Source organism: Lactuca saligna, chromosome 1 (assembly GCF_052625555.1).
Source record: "Lactuca saligna cultivar CGN05327 chromosome 1, ASM5262555v1, whole genome shotgun sequence".
Classification (NCBI taxonomy): Eukaryota; Viridiplantae; Streptophyta; class Magnoliopsida; order Asterales; family Asteraceae; genus Lactuca; species Lactuca saligna.
In genome coordinates, this window is record NC_136417.1 from 8211990 (window position 1) to 8227027 (window position 15038).

The 15038-nt window shown below is 37.7% G+C and overlaps 4 protein-coding genes across 5 annotated transcripts; 2 read left to right on the forward strand and 2 right to left on the reverse strand.

Moving 5' to 3' along the window:
* The first annotated feature begins 667 nt into the window (after nt 1-667).
* On the forward strand, nt 668-3959 carry LOC145045118 (Pentatricopeptide repeat (PPR) superfamily protein). The gene has a single exon (XM_078993480.1). It carries the CDS (start codon nt 737-739, stop codon nt 3794-3796), a length of 3060 nt encoding a protein of 1019 aa, XP_078849606.1. The 5' UTR covers nt 668-736; the 3' UTR covers nt 3797-3959.
* A 51-nt stretch (nt 3960-4010) lies between these two features.
* TED6 (tracheary element differentiation-related 6) lies at nt 4011-4960 on the forward strand. The gene has a single exon (XM_078993541.1). The coding sequence runs from the start codon at nt 4190-4192 to the stop codon at nt 4844-4846; it is 657 nt and encodes a 218-aa protein (XP_078849667.1). The 5' UTR covers nt 4011-4189; the 3' UTR covers nt 4847-4960.
* Nucleotides 4961-9634: 4674 nt separating this feature from the next.
* LOC145045247 (Pentatricopeptide repeat (PPR-like) superfamily protein) lies at nt 9635-11628 on the reverse strand. Of its 2 annotated transcripts, XM_078993652.1 has the most exons (2): nt 10565-11628; nt 9635-10495 (listed from the first exon to the last, which is right to left on the reverse strand). In XM_078993652.1, exons 1-2 carry the CDS (start codon nt 11508-11510, stop codon nt 9873-9875), a joined length of 1569 nt encoding a protein of 522 aa, XP_078849778.1. In that variant the 5' UTR covers nt 11511-11628; the 3' UTR covers nt 9635-9872. The 2 variants fall into 2 exon arrangements, with proteins under 2 accessions (XP_078849778.1, XP_078849733.1); XM_078993607.1 differs by having other exon boundaries at nt 9636-11628.
* Nucleotides 11629-11829: 201 nt separating this feature from the next.
* On the reverse strand, nt 11830-13174 carry LOC145002355 (uncharacterized). Its single transcript, XM_078961644.1, has 2 exons — nt 13025-13174; nt 11830-12960 (listed from the first exon to the last, which is right to left on the reverse strand). Exons 1-2 carry the CDS (start codon nt 13172-13174, stop codon nt 11830-11832), a joined length of 1281 nt encoding a protein of 426 aa, XP_078817770.1.
* Nucleotides 13175-15038: the final 1864 nt, after the last annotated feature.

Genomic DNA, 15038 nt, shown 5'->3' on the forward strand with positions numbered 1-15038 from the left:
GCAAGTGTGTTCAAGATCTGATGTGGCTAGAGAAGATAACCAAAAATATCGCCAGCGGTAAAGAACGCCGAAAATGTTGCCGGATGTGGAACTTAAACTCCCGTAAAATAGGTTTTATATGCTATTGCAGGTAATAATGATATATGTTTAAACAAAAAACAAGTTTAATAGTTAAAAATGCATTAAAAATTTTAAATGACAAATTTATATAAAGGAAAAAATTAAATTATAAATATGTATGAAGAATATCCGTATAATATATTGTCAAATGACATACAAAGGATAAAGACATTTTTATTTTAAGCAGTTTGTCGGCGTCTATAGTTTATACCACCATAAGATTGTAGGTTGACAAATGAATTGCACCTTTTTAGGGGGTGTTTGGTTTGTCTTTTTGAGAGGCAAAAGAACTTTTTGGAAAAGTTACAAAAAATCAGGTTTTCCTAACTTTTCAAAAAAGTTATTTTTCCTTCTATCTCAAATTCAAAAATCACTTTTAAAATAAATTTACCAAACATCTTTTACCATTTATCTTTTCCAAAAAGGACTTTTACCATTTCAAAAGACAAACCTAACACCCGAGTTTCACAAGCGTTCAATATTGATTGTGTTGGTGCCTCGTTTATTTATTGTTATCTATATTTTTTTCTTCCGGCGATTGCTGTAGTTCCAGTATATATTCCAATGTAAAAATACTCGGTAGTGCCTTACCGAGTCATGTCCAACTCGCCCGAAGATGCGTCACAAAAGAACATATATCAAGTTAACGAAACGAACTTTTTGCAGCCCCGGTGTGCCAAGTTTGCAACAGTTAACCGATCGGCGGGGATTCTGCCATCCTATTTTGAACCTCGAAGATGAGGCATACACCCGTCTTCTAAGAATATGTCTGCAGAACTGCAAACAAATTCAATCCCGCAGGCTGTTCGACGAATTGCCTCAAAGACTCGAACACGCCTCCAAAGCCGTTAAACTCATCCATGCCCAAAGTTTGATACTTGGTTTTGATTCACAAGGGAAACTTGGCAATGCCATTGTCGATTTGCATTCAAAATGCGGCAACATGGTCTTTGCTCAGAAAGCTTTCGCGAGGTTGGAACGAAAAGATACACTGTCTTGGAACCCAATTTTATCAATGTACTCGAGGCGCGGAATGTTAGAAAAAGTCGGACAACTATTTTGCGATATGCAGGTTTCTGGGGTGTATCCAAATCAGTTCACTTATGCGATTGTTTTATCGGTTTGTGCTAGATTGACGGACATCGTGTTGGGGAAAACAGTACACGCACACGTTATCAAAACAGGGTTCATGTGTGACTCCTTTTGTGAAGGATCACTTATCGACATGTATGCAAAATGTGGCCTTGTTCATGATGCATGTGAGATATTTGATGGGTCTGTATGCCCTGACACCGTTTCTTGGACAGCGATGATTGCTGGTTATGTTCAAGTTGGTTTTCCCGAAAAAGCACTAAGATTATTCCAAGATATGTTGAAACTGGGCCATATACCAGACCAAGTAACATTCGTAACTGTCATAAGCGCATGTGTTGAATCAGGACATCTTGATGATGCACGCGATCTGTTCGACAAAATGCCCAATCCAAATGATGTAGCATGGAATGTCATGATTTCAGGGCATGCCCGTGAAGGGTATTACGATTTAGCTATTGATTATTTTCAAAGCATGACTAGATTTGATCTGAAACCCACAAGGTCCACTCTAGGAAGTGTTTTGAGTGCTATTGCAAATACCTTTGATCTTGACTGTGGTTCACAAGTTCATGCTCAAGCAACCAAACGAGGGTTATCTTCCAGTGTTTACGTGGGAAGCGCCTTAATCAGTATGTATGCAAAATGTCAAGAAATGGGTCCCGCTAGGAGTGTCTTTGATTCATTAGATGAGAAAAATATTGTTTTATGGAACACAATGCTTGGAGGTTATGCCCAGAATAAAGATTCTGATCAAGTGATTAGTCTATTCATAAACATGAGACATTCTGGTTTCCAACCTGATGAATTCACTTACACCAGCGTTCTAAGTGCATCTTCTTCTCTAAAAAATCCCGAAATTGGGAAACAATTTCATTCACTTGTCATCAAGAACAAGTTGCATATGAACTTATTTGTGGGAAATGCATTGGTAGACATGTATGCAAAGTCTAACTCTTTACACGACGCTATAAAACAGTTTAACATGATCAAGAACCGAGATAACGTTTCTTGGAATGCAATTATCGTTGGGTTCGTTCAGGAAGAAGAAGAAGAGTTGGCTTTCAGCATGTTTCAGAGAATGCGAAATGACGGGTTTGCCCCTGATGAATACTGCTTTGCGAGCATACTCAGTGCTTGTGCAAATATTCAATCAGTAAACAAAGGCAAACAATTGCATTCCCTTTTAGTCAAATATAATATGGAAACCAGTCTTTATGCTGGAAGCTCTCTTCTTGATATGTATTCCAAGTGTGGGGTTGTTTCCGATGCTCAAAAAGTTTTCGATTCCATTCCGGTGAAAAGTGTAGCTTCTATAAACGCTTTAATTTCTGGATATGCTCACAATAACATTGAGGTGTCTGTAAATCTTCTTAGGAACATGCAGTTTCAAGGATTGAATCCATCAGAAGTTACATTAGCAAGCATATTAGACGGATGCAACGAGCCTTCCAAATTAAATCTCGGTAGACAAATTCACAATTTAGCAATAAAATACGGTTTTGAAAATGAATTCTTTTCGGTATCTCTTCTTGGAATGTATTTCAAATCCCAGGCGGAATCAGATTCCATGGTTGTGTTCTCGGACTTATCAATTCCGAAGAGCACGGTTTTATGGACCGTTGCAATATCCGGATTCGCCCAAAACAATTCCGGTGACGAGGCGCTCGTGATATACCAACAAATGCGAAGACACAATTCAATGCCGGATCAAGCAACATTTGTTAGTGTCCTGAAAGCATGTGCCACGTCAGCGTCTCTACCGGATGGGCGCGGGGTCCACTCGCTTGTTTTCCACACAGGTTTTGACTCGGATGAGTTGACAGGGAGTGGATTAGTCGACATGTATGCTAAATGCGGAGATATCATAAGCTCTTCACAGGTTTTCAAAGAAATGGTCACGAAAAAAGATGTCATCACATGGAACTCGATGATTGGCGCGTATGCGAAAAACGGGTATGCGGAAAACGCGTTGGAAGTGTTTGACCAAATGAGAAAGTCAACGGTAAAGCCCGATGATGTCACGTTTCTTGAAGTGCTCATGGCGTGTAGTCACGCGGGAAAGGTGTCAGTAGGGCGTGAAGTGTTTGATCAAATGACAAGTATTTATAAGATTAAACCGCGTATGGATCATGTTTCTTGTTTGATTGATCTTCATGGGAGATGGGGTTATTTGAAAGAAGCTGAGGAGATAATCGATGAACTTGAGTTTAAACCGAATGCGGTTGTTTGGGCTACGTTTCTTGGGGCGTGTAGGATTCATGGGGATAAAAGAAGGGGGAAAAGGGCGAGTGAAGAGTTGTTGAGTTTGGAGCCTGAAAGTTCGGCTTCTTATGTGTTGCTTTCGAATATATATGCGGCTTCTGGGAATTGGGAGGAGGTGAATTTAGTGAGGAGGGAGATGAAAGAGAAGGGGGTTAAGAAGCATCCTGGATGTAGTTGGATTAAATTGGGAGGGGAGACACATTTATTTGTTTCGGGAGATGAGTTGCATTCTAGTTCAGGGGAAATATATGGGATTTTGAAGGAATTGAAAGGAGTGATGAAGGATGAAGGATATGTTCTTGATGCTATGGCAGATTAAGGACTATTGAAGATCACTATTTTATGTAAAAGACTGGAGATGAGGGTGATGGGTTTTATCAATCCAACCCAACTTGATCCATGTTAACCCTGGACTATTTTATTATTTTCAACATTTTTAGTTTAATTACTTAAATATAAAAGAAATAGAAGACTAGAGTTTCCCTTAGGGTGTCACTGTTCCAAGATTTAAAATATTCAAACCTTAAAATATGGAGAAGTGTTTTGCAAAATAAGCGAACTTAAAATGTGCACCAAGTCTTTTGATACTTGCAAGTAATAATCTCCTCGATCTTCTACTACAAATACCAACCACTCTACCCTTTCCTACACATCAATTCAATTAATCCATTATCCATTTCACTCATCTCTTTTTCAAATTTACGAATTACAAATGGCTTCTTATCAAACTCAATATTACTTCCCTCATTTTCCTCCACCGCCATCTCCTCATTTCGTATCACCACCACCTCCTGCAACCCCTACACCTTCAGCACCGCCTCCACATACAATCCCACCACCACCACCACCACATGCAGTGCCACCAACACTCCCACCACCACCATCTCCTCCACATAAGATCCCTCCACCACCACCACATGCCATCCCACCACCACCTCCTCCACATAAGATCCCTCCACCTCCACCACATGCCGTCCCACCACCGCCTCCACCGGCTCCGGGGAACCATACCACAATCATTGTGGTGGTGTTTGTCTCGTGTGGTGGTGTTTTCTTCTTGGCATTTGTGGTGGCGGCGTTGTGGTGTTTTCTCAAGAAGAAGAAGAAGATGGTTCGCAAGGCAGAAAATGTGCACATTGATGAACACCGACATGTGGCAGAGAGAATGGTACAAGGACCACATGGGACTGAAAGTGTGATACTTTCTGTGGAAGATGATATACACATTGAAGAAGATATAAGGAAGAGTGAGTTGGAGAATTTCAGAAAAGGGTTGCATTTGAATTCCGGCAATATTGCTGGTGTGGTTGATGCTGGAGAACCATCCTCTAGTTCCGGCCATCACCACCTGCCTGGTCAGAAGTCTTGAAATCCGATTACAAACGTTTCTATGGCAGCGCAAGCTATAATTAACTCAAAACAAATTTGTAAAACATTGAATAAAACATTGTATTAATGTTGTGTGAGATTCTTTTTATTGTTATGTACATGTGTATATGAATTTGCGTTGACTTTCTTTGCCAATTGATAACGAGGTTGACTAGTTGAGAACTTGAAGGAAGGTTTCAAAGAACCATGTATTTGAAAAGTTTGCCCGAGTATCATTGCTATCTGGTCATTCGGGGTCGAGCATAATATTTCAAGGATATGGTTTTAATGACTCTACGGTTTCTTGAAAACATTCTTTTAATTAACATAAAATTGTGATTTTTTTAGAATTAAGAAATAAAATAAGTTATATCTTTTTATTTATCATGTATTTCTTAGTAGCCTATGGCAGGATATATATCACAAACCTGGCTGCATGATCAACCACGAGGTGCCACTTCATGTTCTTAGGCACAAAAAGTTATGCAATAAACTAAAATAATGTACGCAATGTTCAAATTCATAAGAGTAAATGTCTGGTATGTAATTATGACATCCAAAATACATTAAAAATGGGTTCTCCGACCACCCACAACTTTTTGAGCCATCTAAGATTGCAACCGCCATGATTTGATTTGGTTCATTTACCGTGGAGTTAAGGCACCAAAAATGCATTGAACTCTATAAAATATAATAAATACCATATAGCATTCTATTTTTTATACAACCTTATCATTTAATTCCTAAAAAAACATTTAACTTTATAAAATTCAATGAAAAAAAAAGCCTAAAATTTTTACGATTAAATGTTAACTTGGCATCTCACTAATGTCCAGTAAAATCATTGGATGCCAAATAAACGTTCTATCTCATTCAATAATTCGGTTAAATCATAATTATAAATGTCCTTAGTATATATACATGCATGACCCATCAAATGGATAAGGATAATAAAATTATGGTGATTTGAAAGCATGTCCAGCCCGAAGATCAAGTGGAATGCCCCAAAATGGTCTGATAACGATTACCCCAAAATCGATTTCACAAACATCTGTTATGATTATCCCAGAATGCACAAATGGAGTGCATTTCATGTTGAAGTGAAGAAACTCTTCTCTTTAACCATTCTAGAATACACAATAGCTATGCAGCAATTTTGTTATAATCTTGATTTCACAAAACACCACAAAATATTGGATCCTATAACAAGATCTTGAGAATTAAAAAGCACTTACTTTAAATAAACAATAAATCCAAAATAAATTTGCAAATATGCAACCAACATATTTTCTAGCAGAGGAGAAACAATCAAATTGTTTGCTTAACTTGTTTAACCCGCACAAAAGACTAACTATTAAGGTTCCTCCAAACCCATATCCTACCTTTATCATTTCAAACCCATTTAATACAAATTACTTATTTGAGAGTATCAAATAAAAGAAAAATCATTTTACTAGATTTTGAAAATCTGTGATTTCGACCTTATAACTTGGGGTATCATAAAATCAAATTCAGGATAATTCAAAGAATGACAATTTAGAAGTCAGACCACTTCTAAATCCGAAACACAGAAAAATACCTTACTATTTTGTGTTCTTGAAGAGATAGATAAAATCATAAGAATGATTTTCGAGAGTATCTATGTTCAAACCGAATTTTGGAACTTCAATCATCCTTAAATAGATGATAGAAAAATCGATTAAAAGTTGGTTGACGGAAGTTACATGCATTTGGCACAAAAATAAGTTGGTTATTATGACATAATCAACTAATGACATCATCATGATACTACTAGTTTTGGTGAGAATTTGCATGACATAACCAACTAATAACATTATCATGATATTACTACTAGTTGGTTATTATGACACCACCACCAGGGGCTTTACCCCTTGGACCCCGCAGGGGTGTTGTCCCTAGACCCTGGGCGCAACCACTTGAAACCCTGCACCCATGGGCTCTGCCTTTGAACCCCCGTTATTTCCAAGTTCATATTTATCATTATGAGTATGCATGTCGCACCTGCTAAGTTTCCGACAATTGTGGTCGATGGCTGTGGAATGATAACTTCCGGCTATTTCTAGTTCTTGTGAATCGGTATACTAGGTCAAAACTCAAAAGAAAAATGGGAGAAAAGAATCATAAAAGATGAGAAGTCGAAAGTGGGGACCAATGTTTAAATTATTTTTTAATTTTTATATATTCATTCTTGATAGGATCCATTTTTAAGTGGGGACCATGCACCCCACTCCTCTAGAACTAGATCCCTAATGTTTGAAAGTAACAAATACTTATTCAACAGTTAACATCAAACCAATCTGACCATTTTCTAAAGTTAACATCGAATCAATCGGATTAACTTTTAAAGTTTTCAGAAGACACCTAAACATCAAAAGGTAAGAAGTCCGTAAAGCACTAAGGTTCACAAGTCCACAAGATGAAGTTTTCGGATGTCCACAAGATGAAGATGTTTACCAAGATTTTGACTTAGTCTGATTTTATACCGCTCAACCTATCCATCTGATCATTCGTTGGCACCACCATAGAGGCTCTACCCTTTAGCCCCCACCATTCATCGTCTCAAATACTAGTATAGCTGTACAAATTATAAAGCACCGACTTGTATTAGATAATAAGTTAAGATTTCTTTGACAATTGTATAAATTTCAATTTAAGTCTTCTTGGACACTTACACAAAATGATATAAAATCACTATCAAGTGGAAGAAACAAGACAATATTAGTAACATTTTTTTTGGTGATAATGAGACAGATCTAAACCCTTTTTGATCTAGGTTACGTTGTAACCACTAGGTAGCTTCTAACCAAAGTCGTGCTATTTTTTGAACAAAAAATAATTATAGATAGAAAAATCAACTTATAATCATTAATTTTAATTAAATGTTGAGAACAATATCTTTTACTTTTTAGCTACGATACATTGTCGTTGTACCTCCTGGGTCTAGAAATTTTATGTTAACAGAAACTGGAAGGTAAAAATTCCCGCCTATACTACCCGCCATGTTGCGCGTCCATGAAAGTTCAAAATTTCAAAATCTTTTAGAAACACCACAGGGAAAACATGTGTTCATTGCAAATCATATATACATTGTCGACTCGTCCCTAAAGATCTTGTCAGTAAAACAACATTTTCTTGTAGTGGGTTTAACATATTGATCGATCAAACGATAGTTTAAAGGTTTGGGGATTAATCAAAAGAACCAAAAATGTTATAAATCCATTAAATAAAGATAAAAGTTACAAAAAGATTCCTTTCGATCGTCGACTGTAAAATAATATTAATCTTAATATTCACAACAAAACGCATATTCATCTCCAGTAAAAAAAAATGCAAGATTATATTCTGAAAATAGGAGTAAGCTCCAAATCTAAAAACAAATACAAGGGAATAAAAGACAAAAACATTAACAATGTCAACAGAACTGAACAGGCCCTAGGTCCTTCCTATATATATGTTCTGAATGTCATCATGTATGATTGATGTATGCTATCTGCCAAATTATTATATCGTTTCCATATTTTATCGAAGATATTAATGGTGTAATTCAATTAGAGTCTGAAGGGTATGAATGAAGGAGTAACACCCAAAGGACGAATCATGCATGCATATAGCATATTAGCATACATGGCACTTGATGTCTGCAAATAACATTTTATAGGTACATCCAAATGTCCAATGGGTTTTGCTGATGAAATGTTGTCCTGTCCTTCCTTCTGGCATGATGTATGTCTCTTTGACAGCCATATTGCATGGTACCTAGCTAGCTATAATATTGTCCATTATTGTGATACTTAATTTGGACAAAGTGTTTTGCAATACATTCAAAGCTTAAAATGTGCACCAAGTCTCATGATACTTGATACTAGCAAGTAATGTATGTATCTCCTCATGTACTACAAATTAATCTCCACCTCTCTACCCTTTGCTACACATCAATATTCCATATCACCAATCTCTTTAATAATTTCCATATTATAATAATGGCTTCTCTTCAAACTCGATATTTCGTCCAACATTTTCCTCCACCACCATCTTCCACCCCAACACCGCCATCTCCACCTCATTTTGTATCATCACCACCTCCTACGTACCATCCGTAGACCTTCTCCACCGCCTCCACATACTATCCCTTTCCCACCATCGCCTTCACGTATGACTCTCCCGCCGCCACCCCATACAATTCCACCACCACCACCACCTCCATCTGCTCCAGGTAAGGGCGCCACAATCATTGTGGTGGTGTTTGTCTCATGTACTGGTGTTTTCTTCGTGGGGATTGTTATGGCAGCACTGTGGGGTTTTCTCAAGAAAAAGAAGATGGTTCGCAAGGCAGAATTTGTGTTCATCGATGAGCACAGAAAGGTGATAGAGAGTAAAGTAGAAGGATCACATGGGGCTGAAACTGAGATACTTTCTGTGTAAGACGATATAGGTACACATTGAAGAAGATATAAGGAAAAGTCAAGTGGAGAATTTCAGAAAAGGGTTGCATTTGAATTCTTGTGACAACTACATTGTTGATCACAGCCAGAAATTAACCCTGGATTTTTGAAGTTTCTATGATGGCGCAAGAAATCGGTGAAATAAGATTTTACTAATTAATGTTGTGTGCAATTTTTTTCATTTTCATGTACTGATTTATATATATATATATATAAAGGTGCGTTGACTTTCTATGCCAAATGATAACTTCACTGGTCGGTGATTCGGGGATTTCAAAGAAGTGTGTAGCTTAAAAAAGTTTCCCGGATTGTTGTCACTTCAGGAAATTGTGTTGCCGAATCTACCGTTTCTCTTCTTGATCACATTCTTTAAATATGAAATCGTATTTTTTATTTAGAAAATAAAAAAAAGGTATGCATCTTAAAATGTTATTATTAATTACATATTTCAACCAGCCAACGACTCACACAAATAATAAGCACGTATACATGTCTGTAGCCTCCTGTAGTAGAATTTGAAGCCATATCTATAATCAACTTACAGATATCACTTCCCATGATTTTCTAATTCCAGTTCCCATCATAATCATTCAAGTGAACTGAACTACGCCCGACTGTTTTCTGAATCCTTTCACGAAACATCAAATTCCTCAAACTTTCTGCCTTTTCCCATTTTTCTGAAGCAGCATACATATTCGACATAACCACATAACCACACTGAGTTAACTCGGCATTCACCCGGTTTGCCATTTCCATATCCGAGTGAACTCGACATGCACCAAGCAAAGCCCCCAAAACCGACTCATTCGGTCTCACGGGCATCTCGGTCACCACCCGATACGCATCTTTCAACCTGCCCGCCCTGCCCAAAATGTCAACCAAACACCCGTAATGCTTCACATTAGCCACCAAACCATATTTCCCCATCTTATCAAATATTTCCAATCCCTCATCAACAAATCCCGCATGTGCACAAGCCGATAAAACCGATAAAAAAGTGATTTCATTCGGTGTCACTTTAGATTTCTCCATTCGATCAAAAAACTCAAGGGCTTCTCTACAATGACCATGGATTGAAAACCCCGAAATCATCGCGTTCCAACAAGAATCGTTTCTTTCAGATTCCATCATGTCTTCAAATATTAATCTTGCATTCATCAAATCACCACATTTTGCATACATATCGACTAAACTATTCAAAATAAAGATATTAACTTTGATTCTTTTTTGAATAATCATATCGTGAAGATCTTTACCTGTTTTTAATGACCCCAATTGGGCACAAGCCGATAAAGCACTTGCAAACGAGACTTCATCTGGTTCAAACCCATTGGATTCCATTTTGGCAAATGCTTCTAGAGCTTTCTCACAAAGACCGTTTTGAGAGTACCCAGAAATCAACGAATTCCAGATTACAAGATTCCGGAATGGAATCCGATTGAAGATGGTCTCCCCGGATTCCACATCACCTTTCTTGAAATACCCTGAAACCATTGATGACCAAACGAAGAAGTTTCTTTCTGGCATGGCCTCGAATACATCTTTAGCAGCTTTCATGTCCCCATTACTTGCGTACGCATCAACCATAACAGTCCAAATCATCACATTTTTCAGTGGGAATGGAACTTGATCGAAGAAAGACCTTGCCATGATTGTATCCCCTGCTCTTGCATACCCTGTGATCATTTCGATCCAAGAAACTGATGTCCTGTCAGACATCTTGTTAAATAACTGTAAGGCAGGTTGTGTTTCTCTGTTCTTCATATATCCACTTATCATGGCATTCCATGTGACAACGTTCTTCACAGGCATTTCATCGAACACTTTGCGGGCGTCGATCACGTTACAGCATTTAGCATACATGCTCACCATTGAGGTTCCCAACACTACATCAGACAAAAGTCCAGCTTTGATTGATTCGGAATGCAGCGACTTTCCGTAGTTAGTCAGGGTGAGAATTGCACAAGCTTTGAAAACCAAAGGGAGTACACTCAGTAGATTAAGTGGGTTTCGACGATTTTGGGTGTAAATTAAAAGGGCTTCTTTTGGTGCACCATTAGAGATGTGATCTCTAATGGATGAATACAAGTTTGATGATGGGTTTGGGTGATAGATCCTGTTGCAGAAAACTGATGTTTTTTCGACTAATTGAGAGTCCGTTTGGATATTAATTTTCAAATCTAAGCAGGTTTCACTGCACATTTTGCTACGTCATTCCTTGATCGCATGGGAGTCTTTAGACGGAAACCGGAAGGAGTGGGAGGGAACTTTTGGTGCATACCCTCTTTCTCTCATGCATTTTGGTGTCCTCTTTCTCTCTAGTTCCTTTCCCTCGTTTAAAAGTTAGTAGGGAACAAACATAAAATTTAATTAAAAATAAAAAACATTTCAGTAAGCAAAATAAAAATTACATTAACCCTAATATTTAAATAAGTAAAAAAAAACACGAAAAAAATCAAAAAAACTACAACATAGTAAAAATTATTAATTAATATCTTAATTTTATTTAAACATAGATACGTTACTCGGAATCATCGTCTTCGTCCTCGCCTTGATCATCTGGATCATTCTCCCCAGCGTCACTCTCTTCGTCGGAATCTTCACTCTCGACGAACATATCAGAATCCTCGTCTGATTCGTCAAACAAATCATCATCGTGAGATAACTCGTGCGGGGGCTGAATATGAGCCCTATAAATGTGTTCCACCAAATCAGCACGAAGGGTCTGATGAAGGTCGCGATTGTGTACTTTTCTTCTATTCACCCTATACTCTTGTGTACCAACGGCTACTCCTTCGATATTTGGCAAAACTTCATTTTCGTTGTATCGGCATATCACTCTTCTTTCGACTTCAAGAATCATATTATGCAATATGATACATGCATACATTACGTGTTGTAACCTTTTCACCTCATATGACCTTGCCCCGACCGTTACTACTTGCCAACGTCTCTTAAGTACACAAAATGCTCGCTCCACATCCTTCCTAGCTGATTTTTGTGCCTCTTTAAACTTTTTCCTTTTCAGGTCGTTAGGACATGTAAACGATTTCACAAAAATAGACAAGGGAGGATATATACCGTCAGTAAGATAGTATCCATGCTTATATGCTACCCCATTTGCTTGAAAAGGTACATCGTGTGACTTTCTAAGGTAGATATCATTGAATACAGACGACTTGTCTAGCACGTTGATGTCATTGTATGCACCAGCTGGACCAAAGAATGCATGCCATATCCAAAGATCATGTGATGCGATAGCCTCTAGAATGATCGTCGACTCTTTGTGGTTGCCTCTCATGTACTGACCACGCCATGCGTTGGGGCATAATGACCAACTCCAATGCATGCAATTGATACTACCTAGCATTCCAGGGAATCCATGTTTGCCTTCATGCACCGTATACAATTGGTGGATATCGTTGATAGTTGGTTTGCACAAATATCGTTGCCCGTAAACCAAACAAATCGCTTTACAGAACTTGTACATAGAGTCCCTCACGGTACGCTCTGACATCCTAAAATAATCGTCCCATTTGTCTGTGCCCATGCCGTATGCTAGCTGACGAATTGAAGTCGTCCATTTTTGAATGAGAGAGAAACTTTTTTCCCCTTGCATCCATTTTCCATTGGAAATATGGAAAGCGGCCTTCTAAATCGCCAACAATACGTAAAAATAGTTCCTTCCTCATCCGGAACTAACGTCGAAACTTTACAGCGTAGACGGCGTCATCTGCAAAATAATCTTCTATAAGGCGACCGTGTCCGGTTTCGTGATTTTTACGTAACAACGGATTTCTTAGGTTAGGTCGTGCACGTGATGTTTCACCAAGTCGGTTTTGATAGTATGCACCCGTTTTCGCCATGACGGAACCGATAAACGTAGCATCGCTCTACTACCGTCGAATCGGATGATGAAGATGATGACATTTTGAGTAATATTTTTTAGTAGAGAAATATAGAGAAATCTAGATTATGGTTTAAAAAAATGATAAAATGTTTGAGTATTTATAGATTAAGAAAAGGGAAGGAAAAAAGAATATATATATATATATATATATATATATATATATATATATATATATATATATAGATACACACACACATATGTAAAGGCTATATAGTCGTTTGAGTAAAAAAAAAATTCGTCGGCCAATGGTTAGAAGAGAGAGAGAGAGCGGGACTCTCTCCCCCTAATGTACTATCAACAAAAACGAAAAGGAGCATTAAATGCTTGTATCGACTCTATAACATCAAAAACTTGGAATGTCTTGGATAAGTCTTCATCTTGGAAGAAGCTTCACGTAGGAACTCTTCACATCTCGGAATTCACTAGACTTCGGATCTGGTTTGGCTTCAGATTACTATAGGTTCACTTTTATGTATCAACATGAACATACTAAATTATCCCTAATCAATAATTAAGGAGATTCCCTAAAATCCAAGGTAATAAATATCCTATCCTTCCAATGCGTAAAAGACCATTTTACCCTTCGCATATCTGACTCAACATCTCATTTTCCATTTCTAAAAAGACCCGAAAGGCCCAAAAGATCCTTTCAGGAGTACACCCCACATACCAGATTTGTACGCCCTCCATATTGCCTGCCGCTGCACATGTACAAATCGCTAAAGCTTAAAAACATTAAACCCTTGCATTACGCTGAGCGTATGCATACGTACACCCAACATACTCATCAGAGGGCCAAAACTCACATTAAGCATTTAATGCTTAAGACTTATACATCCAGACTCATATCTAACCTCAAAATAAGGTCTTAATCCATAAAGTTGCCAACTTTACTCCTTTGCATGTCGTAATGAGACCCAAAACCCTCTAAGCTCATAATATTAACACCAACTCAAGCATGATTCATTAAAACCCATCAAGATTACATTTTTATGCACCAACAACCTTAGTAATGCTATGATCTAACATTTTAAGCTCCTATAGTAGCTCATACTTACAGGGATGAATCTAGGGACCATATTAAACCCAAAGCAATCCCTAGACTTGATCTAACACATAGAGTCATCAAGTTAGAAGCTTTATACCTCATGGAAGTTGATGAATATGATTAGATCTTAGATCCACAAGCTCCAAGCCAAGCAATGCTTCTTACAATATCTCTTCTTCTCTAAGCCACACCAAAAGAACACACCAAGGCTTGAAATTCACACAAGAGAGTATAGGGCTTTGAATTTAGGGTTAGAGTGGATGGAGGATGAAGATCAGGAAGGTCGAAAATGAGTTAAGGACTTTAAATAGGGTCCATGTGTTGGATTAGTGTCTAAGCCCGTAACTATATTTGGTAAGTACTTGATCCGGTTGTGCATGATCATTTTGGGTTGCCTTCACCAAAACAACTTGACATGGTGATTTATGAATAGAGAGGTTATTATGATTTATTAATATATTATATGAATTATATATTAAAGGAGAAATCATATAGTTTGATTAATATTAGACAAGAATTAATTAAGAATTAATTATGTGGCTAAAAGACATTAATTAAATATTAGGGACTTAAACTGTCAAATGTTTGATAGTTGAATATTGGGATGAGGAGCCTCATGGACTAGGCATGGACGAAATTAGGGATGTGTCCATCCTAATTTCGGCCATAAGGGCCTTATTTCAGAAGCTTCCTTGGATTTCTTAAGGCCTAAGATGTCCATTAGGGTTTTGACTGAAAGCCTAGTAACACCAGTATAAATAAGACCGCAAGG